Source organism: Mauremys reevesii, linkage group 3 (assembly GCF_016161935.1).
Source record: "Mauremys reevesii isolate NIE-2019 linkage group 3, ASM1616193v1, whole genome shotgun sequence".
In the NCBI taxonomy this organism is placed as follows: Eukaryota; Metazoa; Chordata; order Testudines; family Geoemydidae; genus Mauremys; species Mauremys reevesii.
The window spans coordinates 145585285-145609826 of NC_052625.1; the positions used below are offsets into that span (position 1 = coordinate 145585285).

General features: G+C 43.9%; 1 protein-coding gene across 24 annotated transcripts in view; it reads left to right on the forward strand.

Moving 5' to 3' along the window:
* Positions 1-24542, forward strand: part of SNAP91 (synaptosome associated protein 91) — a 140875-nt gene that overhangs the window by 102963 nt on the left and 13370 nt on the right. For 8 of the 24 annotated variants that reach the window (XM_039530044.1, XM_039530047.1, XM_039530057.1 and 5 more), the window contains 8 exons: positions 8071-8178; positions 8781-9038; positions 9264-9341; positions 9503-9574; positions 10092-10175; positions 11218-11301; positions 21220-21357; positions 22699-22839. In XM_039530044.1, the coding sequence (XP_039385978.1) occupies positions 8071-8178; positions 8781-9038; positions 9264-9341; positions 9503-9574; positions 10092-10175; positions 11218-11301; positions 21220-21357; positions 22699-22839 (963 nt within the window). The remainder of the gene's footprint in view (positions 1-8070; positions 8179-8780; positions 9039-9263; positions 9342-9502; positions 9575-10091; positions 10176-11217; positions 11302-21219; positions 21358-22698; positions 22840-24542) is intronic. The other 16 variants (XM_039530064.1, XM_039530065.1, XM_039530068.1 and 13 more) reach the window with 9 other exon arrangements.

Sequence of the window (24542 nt, forward strand, 5' to 3'; positions counted from 1 at the left end):
AAAATTCTTGCTAATGGGTTTGCAATTTCATGTGCCAGTTCCTTTAATATTCTTGGATGAAGATTAAACTGGGGGGGCCCAGATAGTTCTGTCCTTCCGATATATTTTGTACCCCAGAATGATTGTGTCCCATTGATTGTCCTCACTCTACCAAGTTTCTGTGATGCCAATTATATCAATATCCTCGTTTAACCCGAGGCACTCTAGTTCACCCATCGTATTATTATTTAGACTTCTAGCATTTGCATACAAGCACTTGAAAAATTTGTCACTGTTTTTGTCTGCCCTTCTCTGATGTCAGATTCTTTATGTGAATGTTTCTTGTCTGATCGGGCCCATACTTTATCCTCTTCCATCCTATCCTCCTCACTAAAACCTAGAGAATGTCTATCGATAGACTCTCCTCTAAAAGAAGTCTCTGTCTGATCCACGTGCTCCTCTGCAGCAATTGGCTTTCCCCCATATCTTAGTTTAAAAAGTGCTCTGCAACCTTTTTAATGTTAAGTGCCAGCAGTCTGGATCCACTCTGGTTTAGGTGGAGCCATCCTTCCTGTGTCAGCTTTCCCCATCCCAAAAGTTTCCCCAGTTCCTAATGAATCTAAACCCCTTCTCCCTACACCATTGTCTCATCCATGTATTGAAACTCTGAAGCTCTGCCTGCCTACCTGGCCCTGCATGTGGAACTGGAAGCATTTCTGAGAATGCCACCATAGAGGTCCTGGATTTCAGTCTCTTTCCTAGCAGCCCAAATTTGGTCTCCAGGATGTCTCTCCTACCCTTCCCTATGTCATTGGTACCTATATATACCACGACCACTGGCTCCGCCCTAGCACTACACATAAGTCTGTCTAGATGCCTCGAGAGATCCACAACCTTCACACCAGGCAGGCAAGTCACCATACGGTTCTCCCGGTCATCACAAACTCAGCTATCTGTTTCTAATGATCGAATCTCCCATTACTAACACCTGCCCTTTCTAATGACTGGATTTCCTTCCCCCGGGAGGTAACCTCAGTGTGAGAGGATACCCCAACGTCATCTGGAAGGAAGGTCCCAACTATGGGAATGTTTCTCCCTGCTCCTGTTAACTGCTCTCCTTCCCTGAACCTTTCATCCTCCTTAACAGTGCAGGGGCTGTCTGACCGAGGTGGGATAATTCCACAGTGTCCCAGAAAGCCTCATCAACATACCTCTCTGCCTCCCTTAGCTCCTCCAGTTCCGCCACCCTGGCCTCCAAAGCCCGTACGTGGTCTCTGAGGGCCAGGAGCTCCTTGCACCGAATGCACACATACACCACCTGCCCACAGAGCAGATAATCATACATGCTACACGAAGCACAATAAACAGGATAGCCCCCACTCTGCTGCTGGGCTTCTGCCTGCATTTTCTCCTACAGCTACCTAGGTTAATGAAAGGGTTTTTGTTTAAATCAAGAAGTTTTTATTATAATTTAGTTTAAAGGTTTTAAAGAATGGTAAGTGTACCTTGCCTCCTTCCCACTCCCCTTCCAAACTCCCTCTCGAAACTCCCTGTTAGCGGCCCCTATTCACAAAAGCTCTTAGGAGATATATCTAACTCACACCTTTCCTCTAGTCTTTTGTTTCTTAGAGTTTTTTAATTTTCATGGAAAAGGTATCTTTCATGAGTCAAGTATCAGAAGGGTAGCCGTGTTAGTCTGGATCTGTAAAAGCAGCAAAGAATCCTGTGGCACTTTATAGACTAACAGGCATTTTGGAGCATGAGCTTTCGTGGGTGAATACCCACTTCGTCGGATGCATGAGTCACTGAATTGACACAAGTCTGCAATATTCTAAGCATCCATAGATCAGATGCCATATAGGCAGCAGCATTGCAGATTTCATTACACCTGCCTACTAACGTGCTTTGATCTGATGGACCATTAGATATAGGGATGAAAGGATAGTTTAGTCCAGCGGTTCTCAAACTGTGGCTTGGGACCCCAGAGTGGGTCACACTCCCATTTTAATGGGGTTGCCAAGGCTGGCTTAGACTTGCTGGGATCCAGAGCCAAAGCCCAAGCCCGAGGGCTTCAGCCCTGGACGGCGGGGCTAAGGTTATAGGCCCCCTGCCTGGGGCCGAAGCCCTGGGGCTTCGGCTTTGGTCCCTTAGAATGGGGCTTTTGGCTTTGTGTTTTTTCTCCCCACCCTTCCCCCCCCAGGTTGTGGGGCTTGGATGGGCTCAGGCTTCAGTCCCCACTTCTGGGGTCCTGTAGTAATTTTTGTTGTCACAAGGGGGTCACAGTGCAATGACATTTGAGAACCCCTGGTTTAGTCTCCTCCAGGATCTATTAGTCTTTGCCTTTCTCCTGAAGCTGCCCACAAGAAACATACGTTTAAATGACTCTTGTATAGTAAAGATGTATCTGCTGAGCACCAGACTCAGATTAAATCCTTCTGCAAAAGGCACCAAATGATTTAGTTAGTAACTTTTGATTACTACTCATCTGGGTCAAACACAGCCCAGTGATCTATAACTGAAATCTGGGAGAGTTTGGGTGCTGTGGGGATAAGGGGTAGGGGTGTGTGTGGGGTCTGACCAAACAGTGCAGTTTGACAGTGAGTTCATAAGAGAATTGTGCTTCAGTACTAGGGTTGCCAACTTTCTAATAGCAGAAATCTGAACATTCTTGCCCTGCCCCTGCTCCTGCTCCTGCTCCAAGACCCCAACCCCTGCTCAGTCCATCCCCCCTTCCTCATCACTCACTGTTCCCCACCCTCACTCACTTTCACCAGGCTGAGGCAGGGGTTGGGGGTACAGGAGGGGGTTTGGGGTGCGGGCTCTGGGAGAGTTTGGGTGCTGTGGGGATAAGGGGCGGGGGTGTGTGTGTGGGGTCTGACCAAGCTATGCTTACCTTGGGCAGCTCCTGGAAGCAACCAGGATGTCTGACTCCTAGGCTCAGGGCAGCCAGGTGGCTCTGCATGCAGGCACCACTTCCGCAGCTCCCATTGGCTGTGGCTTCCGGCCAATGGGAGCTGCAGAGTTGGGTGCACGAGGAGGGGGCAGCTCACAGAGATCCCCTGACCGCCCCTGTGCCTAGGATTCAGACATGCTGGTTGCTTCCAGGAGCCACGCAGAGCCAGAGCAGGTCGGGAGCTTGCCTTAGCCCCACTGCACAGGCAACCGGACTTTTAGCAGCTATTAAAATCTGCCGGATTGCTTTCAATGGCCACCAGGAGATTGATGCCGATTCCGGTAGACTCCTGGCCAATCCAGGAGGGTTGGCAACCCTATCCAGCACGTCTCAGTGCATGTATGAAATATTTTTGTCATTTATGGGTCCTGTGGCCACATGACATGCAGAGTTTGGAATTATGAATTTGTAGACAAAATATTTTTCAATGGTCTCTCGTTTCAATGGTCTCTAGGTAAGGAAGCATAATTGTCTTACTGACAATTCCACAGAAGAAAGATGTGTTGTATTGAAAATAAATAATTTTTCCTAAAGCAATATGCACATCTAACTTAAATATGTTTATGTAGATGTTAAAAGTATCTCAATAGTCACAAATTGTGTACTCTTAATTTAAGGGTTTCAAAAATGTATGTTTCATACAGATTGTGTTTTTTTTCTTTTAAGTAATGTAGTTATTTTTCTCATTCCAGATGTAACCAGGGATCTTGTACCCATTTATTTTACATTAGTCTATAGCAGGGGTTGGCAACCTTTCAGAAGTGGTGTGCCGAGTCTTCATTTATTCACTCTAATTTAAGGTTTCGCGTGCCAGTAATACATTTAACAGTTTTTAGAAGGTCTCTTTCTATAAGTCTATAATATATAACTAAACTATTATTGTATGTAAAGTAAATAAGGTTTTAAAAATGTTTAAGAAGCTTCATTTAAAATTAAATTAAAATGCAGAGCCCCCTGGACCAGTGGCCAGGACCCGGGCAGTGTGAGTGCCATTGAAAATCAGCTTGGGTGCCGCCTTCGGCACGCATGCCATAGGTTGCCTACCCCTGGTCTATAGAACCAAAACTTTGATTTTGTGATTTATTTTTTTTAAAGTGGGAGTGTAAAAAATTGAGTAGAAATGTCATTAATCTTAAATTGTACATAATAAATTCAGAGATAGCAGTATTGTGCCAGTACTATGGGATTAGAAAGAGAAAATAACTAGACTATTTTATGATCCAAGATGGATGAAATTTGAAAAGTACATACCACATGCGGTATAGTGAAAATTAAGCTAGGCTTGTGAATGTTTCCATTATCATTCTAACTGTATGTGTAGTACAGTTTTTTCATGACTCAACTTTACATGCCTTTCAAAGTTTGTAGCAAAACTTGTGCTTTTAGGACTACTCCATGATAGTAAACACTACATGTGGTAGTAAGAGTTAACATTATGTGCCTAACTTATCCAATTCAGGCGTAGTTGTATAATACTGGGAACGTATTACTATAATGGTTTCAAATTATATATTATGGGCACTGCTGCTAAGGTAAGTTTTATTTTAGTCTCAAAAGCTTTTAAGGGCATCCTTTGTGGCTTATTCTGATCAACCGAAAACTTTCAGAAACTGTCAGGATTGTAGAGCCATTATAATAAGTATCAGAGGGGTAGCCTTGTTAGTCTGGTTCTGTAGAAGCAGCAAAGAATCCTGTGGCACCTTATAGACTAACAGACGTTTTGCAGCATGAGCTTTCGTGGGTGAATACCCACTTCTTCGGCTTGCATCCGAAGAAGTGGGTATTCACCCACGAAAGCTCATGCTGCAAAATGTCTGTTAGTCTATAAGGTGCCACAGGATTCTTGGCTGCTTCATTACAAATAGCAAACTAATATATTATAAGTCTTTGTATAGTAGATAGTCTGAGCACTTTAGAAAGTTATGAAAATCGTAGTATAGCTAGCTAGAGCGCTGTTTATAAATTGAAAACCTATTGTAGGTCCCAGCTAAGTAAGAAACCAGAACGGAAAACGTTTGCCATACTCCGAGCCCGCCACTCCCCTTTTTATGAATATTTTTTTTGGCGGGGGGGGGAGGAGTGTTATATTTCAGAGATGGTGTTTTACATCTTAACATGAATAAGCTTTTATGCCCTTGCTTACGTGGTCTCAGCACATAACTAATTATTATTCCAAGTAATCCTGATGGGCTTTCTTGCAATCCCACAAGGGTTTTTTATTAATGTAATACACTAATAAGTTCAGAACGAACTTATCTAAAAACAGTATTTACTCAAAGTATTCCAGAGTATCAGTCTACTTTATATAGTTCATTGGAAGTGTTTCTCTTCAGGAGTAATACCAGAGATTGTATTCCAGATGAAACTCTCTCCACTGATTCAGAAGCTTGTGATGTAGGCAAAAAGTCACTCACATACTGACCTTCAAAAGCAATTATAGTTGGAAGAACCCAAATTCAAAAAACCTTTTAGTCCAATTCCTTGTTAAACTGATCATATTTCCCCATTCTTCTAAATCATGTGCCAGTGTGTAGTATTTCTGCAATCATGTAGAGAATTTTTGACTGATTATACATTTTACTATTTGAACTGCCATTCAGTTTTGCCATTGTGAATTCTTGTAAATTAAATACATTTAAATTTCAAATGCAATAATGAGAAACTGCTTATTGGCAGGCTCTTTCTCCTGTTGCTCTTAGTTCACACTTTTTATTTGGTCTGATAGTATTAAAATATCAGCTTTCATCTAGTTTTGCTGAAGTTCAGATGCATGTCGTTGAGCTTTTTTTTTTAAAAGTAGTTGGCATAAAATTTGTTTTTTAAATGGGTATTTTCATTCAAATTGAAACTTGTTACAGCATGTAAAGCTTTCTCATGCTGGCTTGGCAATGAGGTTGCAGCATTCCTTTCTAACAGGAACTTTGCAGTTAACTATTTTTTCCTCATTCCTTTCTATCTCCTGAGCAACACTGGACATTTAGGACATAGGAATGCTTTAGATAGCTGAATGTGTTATGCACCACACTTTAGGACCTGATCATGCAAATGCAATTGTGCACTGAGCTTGCTTATGTGAGTAGTCCCAATGAATTTTTGCTTTAGGACTACTCCATGATAGTAAACACTACATGTGGTAGTAAGAGTTAACATTATGTGCCTAACTTACCCAATTCAGGCGTAGTTGTATAATGCTGGGAACGTATTACTATAATGGTTTCAAAGCTTGAAATGCTATAATGTTAGCACTTGTTTAAAAAAAACAAAAAACTATTGCTCAGCTATCACCCGAATTTAATGGTTGGGTCAATTTTTAAATGTTTGTCTCAAGGGAACACTGACATCAAATTAGAGGAGATGGGTTTGTTGTCTTTTACTACACCATATGTTAAGATGAACTTTCTTGCTCTGTCAAAAGCAAGATGAGTGAACGTATATTTTTTTGAGTTCTTGATTTCTTTAGAAAGATGGTTAATTTGTTTGAAGGTCTGTGAAACCTTTTTATAGTGAATCCTCTCATGCAAATCCTCAAGACCTGTTAATGTTCTCTAACAAATTATTTTATAGGGCCTTGTCAAAGTTAGACTCAGGACTCACAGTTTGTCAGACCACTCTGTTTTATTAGCACAGCGCTCTGCTAATAACACCCAGATAATGTGAGCACCATGCAAGACACAAACTATCTTATTTATACAGATAAAGGGTGAGAACTTAACAAGATAACAAAGGAAGCAGAATCAGATAAGTTTACCTGGGCTAGGCATGCATATCTTATTTCCTTACTAACTATTACCCATCTTCTGTTAATGTTTCGCCATTAGCACCATTGTTTATGCCTAATGTTTCTTTTCTTGGCACCTGTATTTCAACATTTCTTATTTCTGCTTAAAGGTACATACAACATTTCTTTAATCCATTCTTATTTTTACAATATAATTCATTCTACTTTCACAGCCTTATTGATTTAATAAAGATTGATGTGGAAAATTAAGACTAATTTTAAAAGTTACATTATCAAATGGATACATGGATAAAGTCTGAATTTAGACTGCTGAGCTGCAATATATGGAGAAATAGATGGGTTATAGAAAAGTGCAAAGGAGTGTTTCCATCTGGGGAACCCAGTGAGTATCAATACTCATGGAAAACACTGCAGTTCCTGGGATGTTTTTATAAGACTAGGCTACAAAAAAGTATTTTCAACTGATAAATTTTTAGTGCAGCACCTTTCAGGAATTAGAAATATTTTAAACTATTTTGGTTAATCATGAAGAATGATTGATTGCATTTTAATAAAGGTAATAATTGGAGATATACCAATCTCCTAGAACTGGAAGGGACCTTGAAAGGTCATCAAGTCCAGCCTGCTGCCTTCACTAGCAGGACCAATTTTTGCCCCAGATCCCTAAGTGGCCCCCTCAAGGATTGAACTCACAACCCTGGGTTTAGCAGGCCAATGCTCAAACCACTGAGCTATCCCTCCCCCCTTCATTTTCATTCACCAGTCTGGTTTTTTTACGATACTTAATTAAAATTCCACTTCTCAAGATATCCACATAACTGACAGGAATCTCACAAATGAGGTTTCGCTATAAATGGGCTTCACAAATTCTAGTAAAAATGCTGCCAGTAATGCAATAAGAGAGAACTGCACATTCTAGTTCACAGCACTAGCTTTTAGTTTCCTGAATATTTTGAGGAGCTAAAAGTCACATGATAAATTATTATTCAGACATACATTGAGGTTATTTGACTGAACATGAAAGTTTAATATCTTAATTGGCATCAGTTTACTGCCAAACTTTTTACATGCTTTAGTTAACTTCTCATGTTACATAAACATGCTGCTCAGAACCCTTATACAATGAGAATCCTGTTGCCGTTAACATGTTAATATGCCTCTTGCCTAGCACCTCAAAGTATTAATATGTAGTCTCATCTAAAATAAATACATTGAATTGGGTTGGGGGCAGGGGGGAGATTGAGAAACTATAATGCGTGATTTATCTTGCATCAGTAAAAGTACTAATACAAATTCATGTTGTATAAGGGAATCTTCCTATGCAATGTAACTTGGTTCTTTTACTATATTTTTCTTCTCTTTATCCTTTTAATTTCTGTTTTAAAAAACTGCACTCAAGATGCCTTTGCAGCTTCTCCTGGAGAAGCCCCTGCGGCACCTGAAGGGGCAGCAGCACCAGCTACCCCAACCCCTGTAGCAGCAGCTCTTGATGCATGTTCAGGAAATGGTGGGTTTTATGTCATTAGTCTCTTGTGTGTGTTAAACTACATGGCAGTGTGTTTTTCTGAAATTATCAGTCAACCTTTTTTTTCTCAGTACATAGTATTCATTGTAGTTGATCAAAAACATAGAACTTTGAGACAGAAGAGCATTCTTCGCATAACTGCATGTGTCTTCTGTCAAAGCGAGTATCCTTTCTCCGTACATTTATTCAGTAGCACTACTGAATAATTTTGACAATGCTGAGTGTTGTAAGCAGCAACAAGTTTAATATCCTGTTAATGTTCTGGAGACTGACCTGTTTTCTTCTGTTATCTTCATCTGCTGCATTTCAATCTTGCCAAACCAACCTTTCCAAAAAAACACAAAAAACAAAAAAAAACTTTGCGTTCATTCCCCCAAACATTCCACCTTTATAAAATACTTTATTTTAGAAAAACTGCTGAATAGCTTTCCCAGATCAGTAGGATAGATGTTACAGAGAAGTCAATAGCCTAGTCATTGTGTGTTTCTGCTGTGTATGTATGTTACCCATAGTTATGCTTGATTTTTGTTAACTTCCTCCCTTACTGATCCTATATATATATTCTCCGCTTTCCTTTTTACAAGACCCATTTGCCCCATCTGAAGGTAGTGCAGAGGCTGCTCCCGAGCTGGACCTCTTTGCTATGAAGCCAACTGAGACCAGTGTTCCTGTAGTTACCCCTACTAGTGCAGCTACTCCAGCTCCCACAACTACTCCTTCTCCAGCTGCCACTGCTACCACTGCTACTACTGCTACAGCAACTACCACTACCACCACAGCCACCACATCTGCCACCACCACTACCACCACTTCCGCTCCTCCTGCTCTAGATATCTTTGGTGGTAATTGTTTTTAAGTCTTTGATTCTGGTGGATTGAACTCTGGTTTGTCAAATAAATGTACAGCATACACTATCATTATTGCATGTATACTGTATATTAGAAGGTTCTTTACAGACAAAGAGCCAGTCTTTTAAAATTCTCCAAATACGATGTGCAAAACTGAAAAGTTACTGCTTTCAGTCCTGTCTTCCAAAATGAGTTAGACATGTATATTCTTGGTCTTAGATTTATTTGAGTCTGCTCCTGATGCTCCCGCAGTGCCTAAACCAGATGCTACTCCTAGCATAGACCTGTTTGGTACAGGTAAAGATAAAAAGATCCTTTCCCACAATGTAGTGGGGTTTTTTGTTTGTTTGTTTTTTCCTTTTAAATGTCCTCTCATTTGACACTTACAGCATACGCTGACTTTGATTTTAAACACAGTACTTACTACTTCTACTTGGTTTTTCTTTTACTTCTGGAAGATGCTTTTTCATCTCCACCACATGGAACTTCTCCTGTGCCTGAGAGTTCTCTCACTGCTGATCTCTTATCTGGTGAGTGCTTGTTTCACAGGACACTACAGATTTTCAGTCCTTTCCCAAGTAAAAATAAATGATTGATTTATGCTTGTTTAGGGATTTGAAAGGGGATTCTCAATCTATAATACCTCAAATGTTTCAATGATAAATTGTGATGCATGTTATTCCTGAAGAATATTTTCTAATGGTCACAATAGTCAAATATGTCTTAAAAATAAAACTTCAGATTTATTTTGCCAGCTCCACTCAAGTTATCTATACTGGTAGTAGATGACGTATTTATAGCCTTAATTTTTCAGAAAATAAGTGCTACACTGTGCACAACAAAGCTGTCGTCTTCATAAACGGTTTTTAAAAACTAATATATGCAAAACTTCATACTTTCTGATTGCAGTGTTGTAGATTTGGAATCTCAACTAATGTACAAGTCCTGTGGTGCTAACTGGTGGAGTCTAAGTGTGGATTTCAAAATATTTAGTTATCATTGCTATTAACTTGCTGATACTAAATATCTGTCATATGTCTACTGCAGTGGATGCATTTGCAGCACCATCTCCTCTACCCGCTGCCTCTCCAGCAAAAGTGGATTCTTCAGGTGTGATTGACCTATTTGGTGGTGGGTATTTCTCCTTCCTCACCACTTGCAAGTTAAATCATTTCATTTCAGATACATTTACACTGTTTTCATGTTGGCAGTTGCAATTTCCTCTTTTCAGTTTAGCTCATGCAGTGGTGCAGCTGAACAACTTCGTATGTATTGAAGTCTTCCTATCCAAAAACTCACTAAAACTTAAACTGCAAATAAATGGTTGCAACACTTCTATTCCATCATCCATCCTAATTGTATTTACCATTCTATCATCTATATTCAGGGCATGGGTTATCTTTCTTGATCAAGTATTTGAGTTTTCACTCAAAGTACATTATATGTAGCTGTATCTTTTCATCTTCTGTTGATGTTTCTCTGAGCAGCTCAACTTCTGTAAGCAGCTGGAATTGGTATATAAACTAAAACAAATTGGTAAATGTGAATTCTACTAGATTATATTGAATTGATCTGAAGTGCTGGAAGTTAAGAGTTGGCTATGCCTATCCTAACTTTTATAAGACTTTATCTGTGTAGGCCAACACCACAGAATTTCTTTCTCATGTATTATGAAGCTATTTCTAAACTTCAGTGAAACAGTCAACTAAAATGACAGGCTTGTAGATTGTTAAAGAGCACTTTCAGCACTATACTTTTAGCTGGAGTTATCGTTGCCTTTTATTTAATCCGTTATGTGGATCTGTGTAAGTGGCTTAACTCAAGTCGAGAATAACATTGTAAATATAGTTGGGGTCTCCTATTGGAAAAACCTCACGGGCAAAGTGTTGGTCAAAAAAAAATCACTTATTTCTCATATGAAAATATCTCTTAAAAAAAAAAAAGTGTTGGCTCATTGCCTTATTTCTCCACCTTGACTATATGCAATCAAAACCACTTTTTCTGCAATTCTGTCTGAGGTTCCCAAACATGTTTGCTCCTTATTCTGTAATTCTACCTGGTGAATGAAGTTGTCATACTACTGCTATTCATGCATTCTTTACATAGCAATGAATCAGAGTATTTATGTTAAACTTTTTGCCTTTCTTGCTGCATTGTGGAATTTACCCTGTAGATGCTTTTGGAAGTAGTGCTTCTGAACTCCAACCTGCAACCCAGACAGCTTCTAGTTCCTCAGCTTCTGCAGACTTACTGGCTGGTAATAAATATAAATTTAAATAAAATGTATGTACTTAGTTGTGGAAGAGTGGGGTTTTTTGGGTTTTTTTAGTCACGCTCCTATTTTATTTCAAAATGAACCTTCATTTTGCAGTGGAGTAAACTATAAATGTTGTTGGACAGCAGCAAAGATTTCATAGTATTAAACATTCTTAAGTAGCTTAAATAAAGCTGTGTATAACAAATCTTACTACTTTCATGATGCATCTCCTAAGTGACTGCATGATCATATTGTTCTCATCCTCTATTCTTCCCTTTTCCTGACCCTACTTCCCTCTCCTTATTTCTCCTAATCTCCTCCTGTTGGTTCTTCCTTTAGGTTTTACTTCAGGGTTGGAAATAGGTATTGTATCTACTGTATAGTCCCATGCATATTTGTGTTGCTATGTAAGTAAACAGGATAACTTTAGTTCCTGGAAACAAGAGTTGATTATAAACTTGCTCTACAGTAGTTACAATTTTGATAACTTTGGGGTGTAACTGCTTGTCAGTTATTAAACTAACCTCTCCATGCTAAACACTTGTCCTGTATCTTCACAGCTGTACAAGCTTTCTTTAACAAATGGAAGTATCACCATTTGTAGTTTATTTAATTTCTGAAAATATTCAGATAATTTTGTTCTTCAAGCGCTTGCTCATGCATATTCCACAGTAGGTGTGCGTTCTCGCCACGTCCACCGGTGCCGGAAGTTTTTCCCTCAGCAGTACCAGTAGGGGGAGCGCTGCTGTGACCCCTGGAGTGGTGCCACTATAGCACGCTATAAGGGGAGCCGTGCACTCCCCCCACCCTCAGTTCCTTCTTGCCGCCAGTGATGGTGCATCGGAACTACTTGCTCCAGCTTTGCTGCAGCTCATCTCAAATCTCGTTCATTGTTCAGTAGTACCTGTATCATTTAGTTCATAAAAGTTCTAGTTTAGTTAGTTATTCTTCGGGCCAGGGCATGCCTGGGCCCCAGGGTTTAAATCATGCGAGTCTTGCAGGCGTTCAATTCCCAGGAGTGACCCGCACACCAACTGTCTCCGCTGCCTGGGCGAATCCCACATCAGTGACCGCTGTAAAATCTGCAGGTCCTTCAAACCCAGGACAAAAAAAGAGAGACATTAGTCTTCGAGCACTTCTCATGGAGTCAGCACTGGCCCCTACCGCGGTGCGCTGAGTGGAATTGGCACCGGGTACTTTGTCTTCGGCTCGTGACAATCCCCCGGCACATTCCGGTGGCCAGCACCACGCTCCGTCGAAAAAGCAGAAGAAGGCTTCGTCGTCTCAGAAGCGTAGAGAGAAGGCACGGGGAGAGGCTAGACCCAAGTCGGGCAGCCCCAGTCCCGTGCCCCCCCCCCCCCCGGGCTCTAGAGCTCCGACTCAGGTTGAGTGGAGCAGCCTGGTTGCATCAACTCAGACTTCTCCAGCTGAAGTATGCATGCCTTTGACACCGGAGGCCCTGCAGGTGGCCAAAGATATTATGACCCTGCAGGTGCCTGGGGCACCGCCAGCACCTGGACCCAGCTCTAGAGGCAAGCCGCTGCTGGAGTCTCATCAGCTGATGCTGACCCGATGCAGATCCCGATCAGGAGACGGCTTTCGAGGCTGCTCGTCTCCCAGTGTACTGTTGGGACACAGACCCCAGCCTCCCCTCTCGTTGCCCTCCAGGTTGTCTGGTAGGGTGCCATCAGAGCACAGTTCTAGGCACCGCTCTATGCCAAGTACAGAGTATTGGTGGGACAGGCACTGACGCCATAGATGCTCCCATTCTCGGCACAGCTACAGGAGCCGCTCCCGGCACGGACGCAGTCGCCGGTCACGCTCCAGCTCTCACGCGTTGAGGCACCATGCCCACCACTCCTGGCGGGGATCGCCAGCTCTGCATTGTTGTGGATCCAGGTGTCGAAGCGTCTCGAGGAGTAGTCACTCAAGGCGGTACTGTTCCTCGACGTCAGAGTCCCAGTCCCGTGGCAGACGCCATGCTGGGTACCACTGCACATACCACTCACACGGCACCGACAGATCGTTGGTAACCCCGACCTCGACCCACACGCAGTGCCCTATGCTCCAGGCGGGCCAACCTGACCTGCTGATGCCACCAGTGTCACACCAGAGTCAATGGTAGGGACCCCTGTGGCAAAGCCAGTGGTGCCAGTGGACCACCTGGCCTCCCGTGCACGCCCAGCAAAGCCCTTGGTCGATAGCGGGAGCATCAGAGATTCCATCAGTTGCATTATCCAGATCTCCGAGGGATAGATTGGCAGGTCACGGCTCCTCGGCACTGCACAAGGAGTCCGATCAAGGGGTGGACCCTGTAGCACCTGCTGATGTGCAGAGTCCAGTACCGGCCCCCTCCCCTGCACCAGATGACAAGATCGCAGCTCTGCCCCCATACATACCACAGGAGAACTCAGGGCTCATCAGGAGCTGCTAAAGTGAGTAGCATCCAGTCTCCATCTCCAATCTGAGGAGATGGAGGGACCCTTGGACTCGCTGTTTAACGTGCTGTCATCCTCAGCACCAGGCAGAGTGGCCAACATCTCCAATGCCCTCTGGCAAACACTGGCCTTCCTGGCCCCAGTATCAAAAAAGGCGGAGCCCAAATACTTCATGCCCACAAAGGGGCATGAATACCTCTATACTCACCCAGCCCCCCCAACTGCCTAGTGGTGGAATCTGTGAACCACAGGGAAAGACAAGGCTAACCAGGACCCACACCCAAGAATAAAGACTCCAAAAGACTGGACTCATTTGGCAGAAAACTTTATTCGTCTGTCAGCTTCCAGGTCCGGGTAGCCAACTACCAGGCCCTCTTCAGTCGATACGAGTTTAACTTGTGGAGGTCACTGCCAAAATTCAAGCCCTGCCTTCCGGAGCGCGAAAGGAAGGAATTCAAGTCGCTGGTGGAGGAGGGTGCTGCTGTCGCAAAGGTTGCTTTGAAGGTGGTGTCGGATGCAGCTAACACAGCTGCTTGATCCATGGCCTCGGCAGTGTCCATGCACAGGGCATTGTGGCTACTGCTATCTAGGCTCTCCGTGGAGGCAGAGTCTGCAATGCAGGATCTTCCCTTTGACGGCAAGGACCTGTTCACGGAACAAACAGATGTGAGGGTCCACGGCATGAAGGGCTCACGTACCACCATTCAAACCCTCAGGGTCTACATCCCGCCCAAGGAAAAGCCTAAGGCGCAAGCCTCTGTCCCTGTGCCCCAGCCGAGATACGAGCCCACCTGCAAGAGTTCCAAAACTCGGAAGAGGCAGCCTCAGAGGCAGTCTTGCTCTGCCCTGCAGCCTGGGCCCTACAAGGGCAAGCAGCAGGGCAAGAGGCAGCTTTGACTGGTTGTGGGAGGGTACCCCGGTGACCCCCCCCCGAAAGAACCCTCCCACCAATAGTTAGTTTTCAGCACCACTTGTCTGTGTTCCTTGTGGAATGGTCCCGAATAACATCAGACCAGTGGGTCCTCAGCACCATTTCCCAGGGTTATACGCTACAATTTGCCTCACACCTGCCCGCCCGCCCTCCCTCCCCCCTCCCACCCGCCGTCCAAGGACCCATCGCATTTACCCCTGCTACAGAAGGAAGTGGGTCGGCTCCTCAGCCTGGGAGCTGTGGAGAAGGTTCCATGGGAATTCTGGAGGAAAGGGGTTTACTCCCATTCCTGATCCCCAAGGCGAAAGGGGGGCTCAGACCCGTCCTGGATCTGCGAGGCCTTAATCGGTTCATGGCAAAATGCCAGTTTCGCATGGTCTCTCTGGCATGTATCATTCTTCTTTGGACTCTGGCGATTGGTATGTGGCCCTGGACCTTCAGGATGCTTACTTCCATATCCAAATATTTGAGGGGCACAGACGCTTCTTCCGCTTCCTAGTAGGACAGGACCACTACCAATTTACAGTTCTCCCCTTTGACCTGTCTACTGCACCCAGTGTGTTCACGAAGTGTATGGCGGTAGAGGTGGCCTACCTCAGAGGCCAAGGGGCACAGATATTCCCCTACCTTGACGACTGGCTGCTCAAGGGCAGCTCATGGTCCCAGGTACACAACCACGTGAACCTGCTCTTGGCCACATGTGGCAAACTAGGCCTCCTAGTAAACGAGGCCAAGTCAACACTGGTCCCAGTGCAGAGCATAGAATTCATAGGTGCTCTCCTGGATGCCTCCAAGGCCACAGCCCCCCCTTCCCATGGACAGGTTCTGGACCCTGAAGGGGCTTATAGCAGGGGTGAGCTGGAGCCGGTTCGCACCGGTTCGCGCGAACCCGTTGTTAAATTTAGAAGCGGTTTTAGAACCGCTTGTTAACTAGCTTCCCTGCGAGGGAAGCTTTGATGGGCTCTGCCTGGGAAGCCTGTAATTCCTCCTCCCGGCTGCCGGGGGGCGCTGCGCTGTGCTGCGAGAGCCATGTGAGCTGCCTCCTGGCCCTGTTGCTGCTCCTGCTCTTTGGACCTCTGGCCCTGGGACTCCTGCTGCTGCCTGGTGAGTCCCCGGCTGCCTCCTGCTGCTCCCAGCCCCCCCCCCCCGTGTGAGTGTCTGCGCCCCTCCCCCGTCTTCCCTGCCACAGCCACCCCCCTGCCCGCCCCTGCCACAGCCACCCCCCTGCCCTCCCCTGCCACAGCCACCCACCTGCCCCGCCCCCAGCCTGCCACAGCCACCCCCCTGCCCCACCCCCTGCCCACAGCCACCCGCAGTCGCCCTCTGCCCGCAGCCAGCCTCTGCCCGCAGCCAGCCTCTGCCTGCAGCCCCTGCCCACAGCCACCCGCAGCCCGCCCGTCTGCATCACCTGCCCACAGCCAGCCCGTGTCACTCCCTGCCTCCAGCTAGCCCTGCCCCACGCCCCTATCTGCAGCCAGCCCCACATCCACTGGTGCCCTGCAGTTCCCAGGGCAGTAACCCTGCACACCTGCTTCAATGAGGGGGGGGCAGGGAGCAGCTGGGACCCACACATGTGCACACCCTAGAGTGACCAGACAGCAAGTGCGAAAAATCGGGATGGGGGTGAGGGGTAATAGGAGCCTATATAAGAAAAAGACCCAAAAATTGAGACGGTCCCTGATCACCACGCACACATGTGAAACGGAGCTCATTTCTAGTTCAGCCCCATCTTTTTAAAAAAGAACTTTAGGTAGGGTTAAAATACATCTGTATTTTCCTGGACATGTCAGGCTTTTCGGTTCTTAATCACCTCTTGGGAAAATATGGACGTATGGTAACCCTATTGGTACAAAAAATACATGCTGTCGCACATCCCTTAAATCAGAACTTTTTATAGGGAACCTGTTAAGATTTTGGCAGCTCATCACTGGCTTATAGCCTTGGTCACAGAGTTTCCCGTTATCACTGCTAGGGCATGCCTATAGCTCCTGGGCTACATGGCAGCGTGCACGTATGTGGTCCACCACCCCAGGCTTCGTATGAGGCCCCTCCAGCTCTGGTTGGCCTCAGTTCTCCTAGGCCAGGCACAAATTGGACAAAATCCTCTCGGTACTGGCGCAGGTGATCGCCATGCTACAATGGTGGTCCTGCCTGGCCAACGTGCTCCAGGGAATTCCTGTCCGGGACCCCACCCCATCACTGGACCTAGTGTCTGACGTGTCGGACTTGGGCTGGGGGGCACACATAGGGACCTCACAGACGCAAGGTTTGTGGTCCACTGGAGAGCTATCCCTTCACATAAATGTCAAGGAACTCAGGGCAATACGTTTAGCCAGCATGACATTCAGCTCGCAGCTACGCGGCAAGGTGGCCAGAGTACTCACAGACAACACTGCTGCGATGTTTTACATCAACAGGCAAGGCGGGGCGAGGTCCTTGGCCCTCTGCCAGGAAGCCCTCAGCCTGTGGGAGTTTTGTATAGCCCACGACATCTCCCTGAAGGCTTTCCACCTGCCAGGTGGCCAGGTGCTAACAACATGCAGGCCGACCTGACAGAACCGCAATTGCCACGGGTTCTGCTCCGGGGGGGGTGGGGGACGTGATCTCGGACGCCTTCTTCCTGTCATGGCTGGACCAACTTCTTTCCGCTTTTCCTCCATTTCCCCTCATTGCCAAGGTCCTGGAGAAAATAAAGATGGACAAGGCACGCATTCTTTTGATCGCCCCAGCGTGGTTCCAACAGCGTTGGTATGGCACTCTCCTAGGCTTACTCGTGGCCCCTCCCTGGCCGTTGCCACTCCACCCAGACCTACTCTCCCAGGACCAGGACTGCCTCCTCCACCCCAATCTGGCCAGCTTCCATCTGACAGCATGGCTGATCGGTGGCTAGATGTGTTTGGAGGAAATTGGGCATGTCCTCCTCGAAAGTAGGAGGCCATCTACACGCCGAGCCTACCTGGCAAAGTGGTCCCGATTCTCCAGGTGGGCGGGCGAGCGGGGCATTTCCCCAACGTCTGCCTCGCTCCAACTTATCCTTGAGTACCTACTTCACCTTAGAACTCAAGGCCTGGCCCTTCCTCTGTCAGGGTGCACCTGGCAGCTATTTCAGCGTTCCATCCGCTCGGTTTTCTCCCATGCCATGATCAGGCGTTTCCTCAAGGGGCTAGATCGATCCTTCCCTTATGTTAGGGCCCCTATCCCTCAGTGGGATCTAAATTTGGTGCTATCCTGCCTTACGGGGTCCCCGTTCGAACCCCTGGCCACATGCTCATGGTCTGATCTTTCCTAGAAGGTAGCCTTCCTTGTAGCCATCACGTCAGCCCGGCAGGTCTTGGAGCTCAGGGCCCTGACCTGCGACCCACCGTATACTGTCTTTCACAGTGGATCTGCTAACAAAGGGAAGTCAGTGCAGGTTCTGGAAAAGTGACATTTTCTTTAGCCATTTACATGGGCTACTTAATTGTCTAGTTCCTAATTACCTTATCAGGGCCCCAGATAGAGCATTTGGCAGCTCTAGATCACATTAATTGCAACTCTCTAACTACTGTGGACTGGTCACTCTCAGCTTTTGTCCAGGACTTGTCAGGCTAACTTGAGATAGAAGGGCACTAATTAGCCAGGTGTCCACAGTCAATGAGTCTAGCATAACCAAGACTGCAGCTGTCTTAATTACTAGAGATCAGAGACCTTGATCAAGGATCCAACTAGCATTGATTCAGTCTTTCCTAGATACACTTCAAACATGCAGGCTGTTATGCCATGTACCAGCCCCTCTTTATCTGGAGATAACTGGAATATAGTGTCTTCTGTGATTTGAAAAAAAACTTGGAACATCATGCCACTGGCATGATAATCCTTGTTGCGCATAGGACTAGAAGGGACCTTGTGGGTCAAAGAGTCCAGTCTCCTGCTATCACAGACAACCTCATCATGTAGTCCCGGTCATAAATTTGTCAGGCTCCATCTTAAAACTAGTTAGGTCATTTGCCCTCATAACTCCTGTTGTAAGTCTGGTCCAAAACCTCATTCTTCTTATTAGAAACATTTTCCAGCCTAAATTTATTATTGGGCTATTTATACCCATTTGTTCTTGTGCCAGTATTGTTCTTCACCTTAAATAACTCTTCCTCCCTCTCTGGTGCATATCTTTCTGATGTATTCATAGAGATCAGTCTTATCCCTTCTCAGCCTTGGTTTTTCTAGGTTAAACAAGCTAAGTTCTTTTAGTCTTCTCCTGTAAAATAGGCTCTCCATTTGCCTGATAATCCTAGTAGCCCTTCTCTGCACCTGTTTCAGTTTAATTCAAATTATGCTGTTATGCATCTACTAGGTGTAGTTGCAAGTACTTTGTCACCATTCTTAGCTGGCTTTGCAATTTTGCAGCAGCAGCACTGCAGCAGGGTGTCACTGCAGCGCTGCAAGCTGGCTTGCGCCTGCGGCAGCGCCAAGTCAGCCCAGCGCAGCCCCAGGAGCGCGGCCCAGCGCGCTGTCCGTTCCCCACAGGAGCTGACAGGGCGGGGAGCGCGAGTTTTCTTTTCAGCGCTGGGCTGGGCACTGACTAGCTCAAAGCGCCAGCCGCGGGCGCTGCCGCGGCAGCGCTTTGAAATGCAAGTGTAGCCAAAGCCTTACCTAAATCCTTGGGAAGGAAAAGTAGCTACCCATTGTGACTTGTTGGGATCTTTTAGACAGGCATGACTCCTGCCAGGTTATGTTTTTAGGTTACCAGTACCTCTCGATTGCTTAGAGTGGCTGATAGATTGTGGTTAATCAACATTACTGTATCACTTCTCAGTAATCTCTTAGTGCAGTCATATTCTAGAAAATGATGTCAGGATCATTCCAAAGCTACTATTCCTAGAATAGTGGGCTAATGAAGTATTCTTTGGGAACGTGATGTGCTTTTTCAAAAGCTTGGGGCAAAAGTTGGATTGGGGTTAAACTGCTATGAGAAACATAATGTGTATTACTGTTTTACAATAACTTTTGGTGAGTTTTTTTTTATTTTTAACTTAACTTAATTTAAAAAAAAGTATTAATTATTTAAATTGAAGGTAGTCAACTTTAGCACACGTTTGTGTCCAGTGTTCTCCAAACATACAGGTCTGGCTGTCTTCTCTCTTATGACAGTAGTCTGACATTTGAAGGTACATTTTACAGTTTGTAAGTGGATAAAATGTCAGTGTTTGATCTGCCATAATCTCCCTAAAGTACATCAGTTGGCATGTGTTGTTTTAAAAATGTTAATAGATTTGGTATCTTTAAGCATTTAGCATAATGTGTAGACTACAAATCTTAACAGTTTAAGTCAGTTCCTCCTTCACTCTTTTCACAAGATGAGTTCCAGGTTCTGATTTTCATTCCTATACTTCAACATCACTAACCCCTAATGTATGCTGTGTCCTCAACCAATGCAACCAGAATCCTGACAACCTGAAATTAGTGCAACAAGAAAATACAGTATTGTAGGTTGCTGACTATTCTTGAAAATTGACCTTGTGACTAAAATCTATATGGGTAGGTCTCCTAAAGTGGCTAAGCACCTGTAGCTTCTGTTAATTTCATTGAGATTTTTGGGTGTTTTCACACCTCTGGAAAAACAAGTCATAACTATCAATCCATATCTTGCTGGCAGAACTACTCAACTCATGTTACATTGGCACAGAACTCTTTTTGGAGAGAAATGTGGTGGATTATTGCTTTTATTTCAATTTTTCAGGGAAAACATTTAATGTTTTTTAACAAGAGGAGAATTTAAATCAAGGAGTCTGGGGAAAATGCTGTAGAAAGAAATCTATAAAATCATTTTTCTTATTTATCTTGTTATAGTACTTCAAAAATCTAAAATGATAGTTGGAGACAACTTTTATATAAAATAAAAATACAGGAAAGTGGTACCATTAATAGAAATCAATGAAATCGAGGGTCAGGTCAGATAAGAACTTGGGAGAGGTGCAAAGGAGTCCCATGTGCTGTAGGAAGTAGTGATGGTGATTCATTTGGTTGATTGGTGAATCAATAAGCAGTCAGTATTTAACCAATATGAGATTGAGGTACTGTTGGCATTCCTGGCTATTCAAGTCAGGGTCATTAAAAAACTCATGGTACACTTTCCTTAAGAGCTAACCCCAGTATCCTGACCAAATCCCAGTAACTGCATTCTGCCTACTTCTATCATTATAATTGGGTAAGGCGTATTTAATATCTATCTTACATTGTGCACTGAATGTGCTATTAAACTGCTGTGCTCTACCCCAGAGGTGACTGCATTTCATTTGTGGGTGAAGTTACAAATAGGTTTACAATGCAGTCTTATGATTTTTAGCAACCCAGAACTTGCCAGTTACAGTACATCTTCCTTTAGCTGGTTTTAGAGTGATTTTTATTAGAATACTTGGCATTACATCAAGGGATGCTTATTAGCTATCAGAAAGCATAATGATAGAGTAACCTATTATGTTATGACTTTAAGAATAGTAAGTATGTCGAGGCTTTTATTTTGTGATTCCATCTGGATGCATCTAATCTTTTTTAATGTGACTTTTTTAAAAGGCTTTGGAGGTTCTTTCATTGCTCCCTCTCCATCACCATCACCAGTTACTCCAGCTCAAACCACCTTATTACAGCCCAACTTTGAAGCAGCTTTTGGAACATCACCATCAACTGGTGGCAGCTCATTTGATCCATCAGGTGAGGGAAGGGTTTCCCTTGTGTATCTTCAGAAAAAATATGTTCATTCAACACTAACATAAATGATACAATTGTTACTGCTCTTAATACAAAGGATATAAAAATAATTCTCATGGGTATCAATGTTTCCTATCACTTATTCAATTGAAAGAGAAAATACCAGTTAGTACCATAAATGTTCACCAGCAATGGGGATAATTCTAGGAAATCTTTCCTTGTTCCCATTATCTTCTCCCAATTTTTAGCAGAAACCAAATAGACGTGTGTATGTCATCTCTTTGCACGTGCTTCTCTGCATGACTGTTAAGAGTTATCAGAGGAAAAACACAAACACTTGGTACTGTATATTCAGTGTATAGGCATGTGATCTCGCTGCTGTTGCTGAAGCCCTTAAGCTTGCATGGCACCCAGAGTTACATAAAACTGAGATCAAGATAGTGTTCTTTGCTTGACATAAAGCTTAATCTTTCATCACTGCTGTCACTTTGTTTGTATCTCTTCCATTCTACACTTTCCATGCTGGGTCCTTGCTACACATTAACAATTGGTGAGTTCTGCAACTAAATGAGTAAGAGAGAAATCTGAGAAGTATTGCTGCTTGATTATTTGGTTGCTTGCCAGTGCATAATATGCTGCACTTGCCTGTTGAAATAACATTAGCATGCACATCAAATGTGGATCAGAATATTTACTGTGGTGGAATAAAGTAATATAGGTTATTAAAAATAATAGTGGGCTAACCAGGCAATAGAGAAGCAGTTTGAGTTTTGATATGTAAACCTGACTCCTGAAGCTGACATCTGTTCTGGGGAAGTTACATCTGTCAGTGTGGATGAAGAGTACCAGTTACATCCCTGTTGATCCCTTTAATTGCTATGTTGAAGAAACCTGTTATCAGTTAAAATATTTTAAAATACTCTATCTTCCTGGCTCTACTATTACAGTAACTTGTACATCTATTAAAATATATATATTTTTACATAGCTTTTCTAAACCTCTTTGCAAACATGTATACATAGAGGCAATCCTCTGGGATTCTTAAGTTTGTTACCAGGTTTAAGGATGCATTTGCAACCATTTAGGCATGTATTGTTCCAGTCTTCATTAGTATATTTTTATTTCAGGGTAATTCTACATTTCAGTGTGTGTTAGTAAAATATCATGCATGCCGTGTCGGCATTCTTTCATGTGAAATTATGTATTAGTAATACTGGTGTAGTGATTGTCTGTGCTATGATCCATTTGTTGAGTAATACTAAAGGTTTCTATGCAGTGGTGTTACTTAAATAAATATTACAGTTAAGGTTACTATCCTAATCTACTGTCTTCTTTAAATTCTAGTGTTTGATGGTTTAGGTGATCTTCTTATGCCAACTATGATTCCATCTGGTCAGTCTGTAGCAGCTTCAGCTGCTACAGCTTCAGCAGCAAGCAAAGGCCTTGGAAGTGATCTTGATTCATCTCTCGCAAATTTAGTAGGCAGTAAGTCACCCAACTACTGTTGCTGTTGGTTGTTTTATTTTAAAGTGACTTATGATCTTAACTACTCAACTCATTCAACTTATTGGTAATATTTGTTTCTGGGTACATAAATATAGCTGTCACTTGTACTTTAACTCAGTCTGCTGCATCCCTCAAAAGTCCTGCCTCTCTGTGAAATGTCAAAAAGGCGGGGGGGGGGGGGGATAGCTCAGTGGACTGAGCATTGGCCTTCTAAACCCAGGGTTGTGAATTAAATCCTTGAGGGGGCCATTTAGGGATCTGGGGCAAAAATCTGCCTGGGGATTGGTCCTGCTTTGAGCAGGGAGTTGGACTAGATGATCTCCTGAGGTCCCTTCCAACCCTGATATTCTATGATTCATTGCATTATACTATAGTCCTCTGTAGGAGCCCAAGGTGCTTAGGTTTTCACAGTTCAGTGAATGGAAGTTCCTGGTCTCATGTCAGAGTTTGACACTTCATAGAGCTTCTGTTTTCAAGCACACTAAATTCCTCTGTTCTATAATCTAAGGGACACTTACAAATTTGTCTGTTGGAAACAGGTTTTCAAGCTTAGATCCTTGAAACAGACTAGAGTACAGATGGAAAAAATAGCACTTGCCATTCTAGAGGTATACATTAAGCCATCAATCGCATCTGGTAAAAGTCAATGGCTGCTTAGTGATAGCTGAAACAATAGAAGCTGCCGCCCAAGGCACAGGCCAGCATGGCGAGGCCTGAGCAGAGGCAAAGCCATGTAATTTAAGAGTTTTCTCTGATTACACATGTAAGGACTGCAGCTTTGGTTGGTTGCAGCTGTGTACCTGTGGGAAAGGAAACAAATAGCAAGGAGAAAGTCAGCAGACAACAGGAGATGCAGCAATGCATGGCCCTGGGAGGAAGTGATTTTTTGGGCAGAGTGCTCACTGAAAAGGCAGACTTTGATTTCTGAGCAAGAAAACTATTTCTGTTTTTTCAGGGAAACAGGGCTTTGTATTTTCTTTGTAAATAAACCAAATCACACACACAAAAACCACTCCAAATTTGTATAATCAATCTCTTCTCCTAATGGAAACAACCCAAACAAGGCCCTGGATACTGACCAACTGCTTGGGCCAAAGGGTAACCATATTTAAAATGTGGTTGCAGTCTGAAAAAGACCATAGAAATTGTACTGTTTCATGTTTCTCAGTGACATTATCTAATATGTACTTGCGTTACAAACAGATTTTTTTTCTGTCAGTCCTAAAAACAGTTAACTGATCAACAGGAGCAAAGCCGGCTTCTTTTCTTCTATGCGTGATAACTTGTAAATGAGCCTGTAAATCAAATTCAATCCTCAGTTCCTCCTGTGTATCTGTGGGCAGTGGGGATACACCTGTAGGATCTCTACTGGTGATGTAGGGGAAGGAAAATATTTTTTTAAAAATTCTCAATCAGTGTGATTCCAAAACCTTTTAAGTTTCAGTCCACTTAACTCTGTTGCTTACAAACTTAGAGCCAGTTGATGCGCACATAAGTCCTAGCCTAGCAGTGCAATGCAAAAAAAATTTGAAAGGATACTGTTAGAGACCAACTTGTTTGCACACCTACACCCAGGTGGCTGGAACGTCTCAAGTATGACATTAAAGATGAACAGACTTGCCACTTGGATCAGTTAACTATATTTACATTTTATTTTGCACACATACATAAATACACAGTCA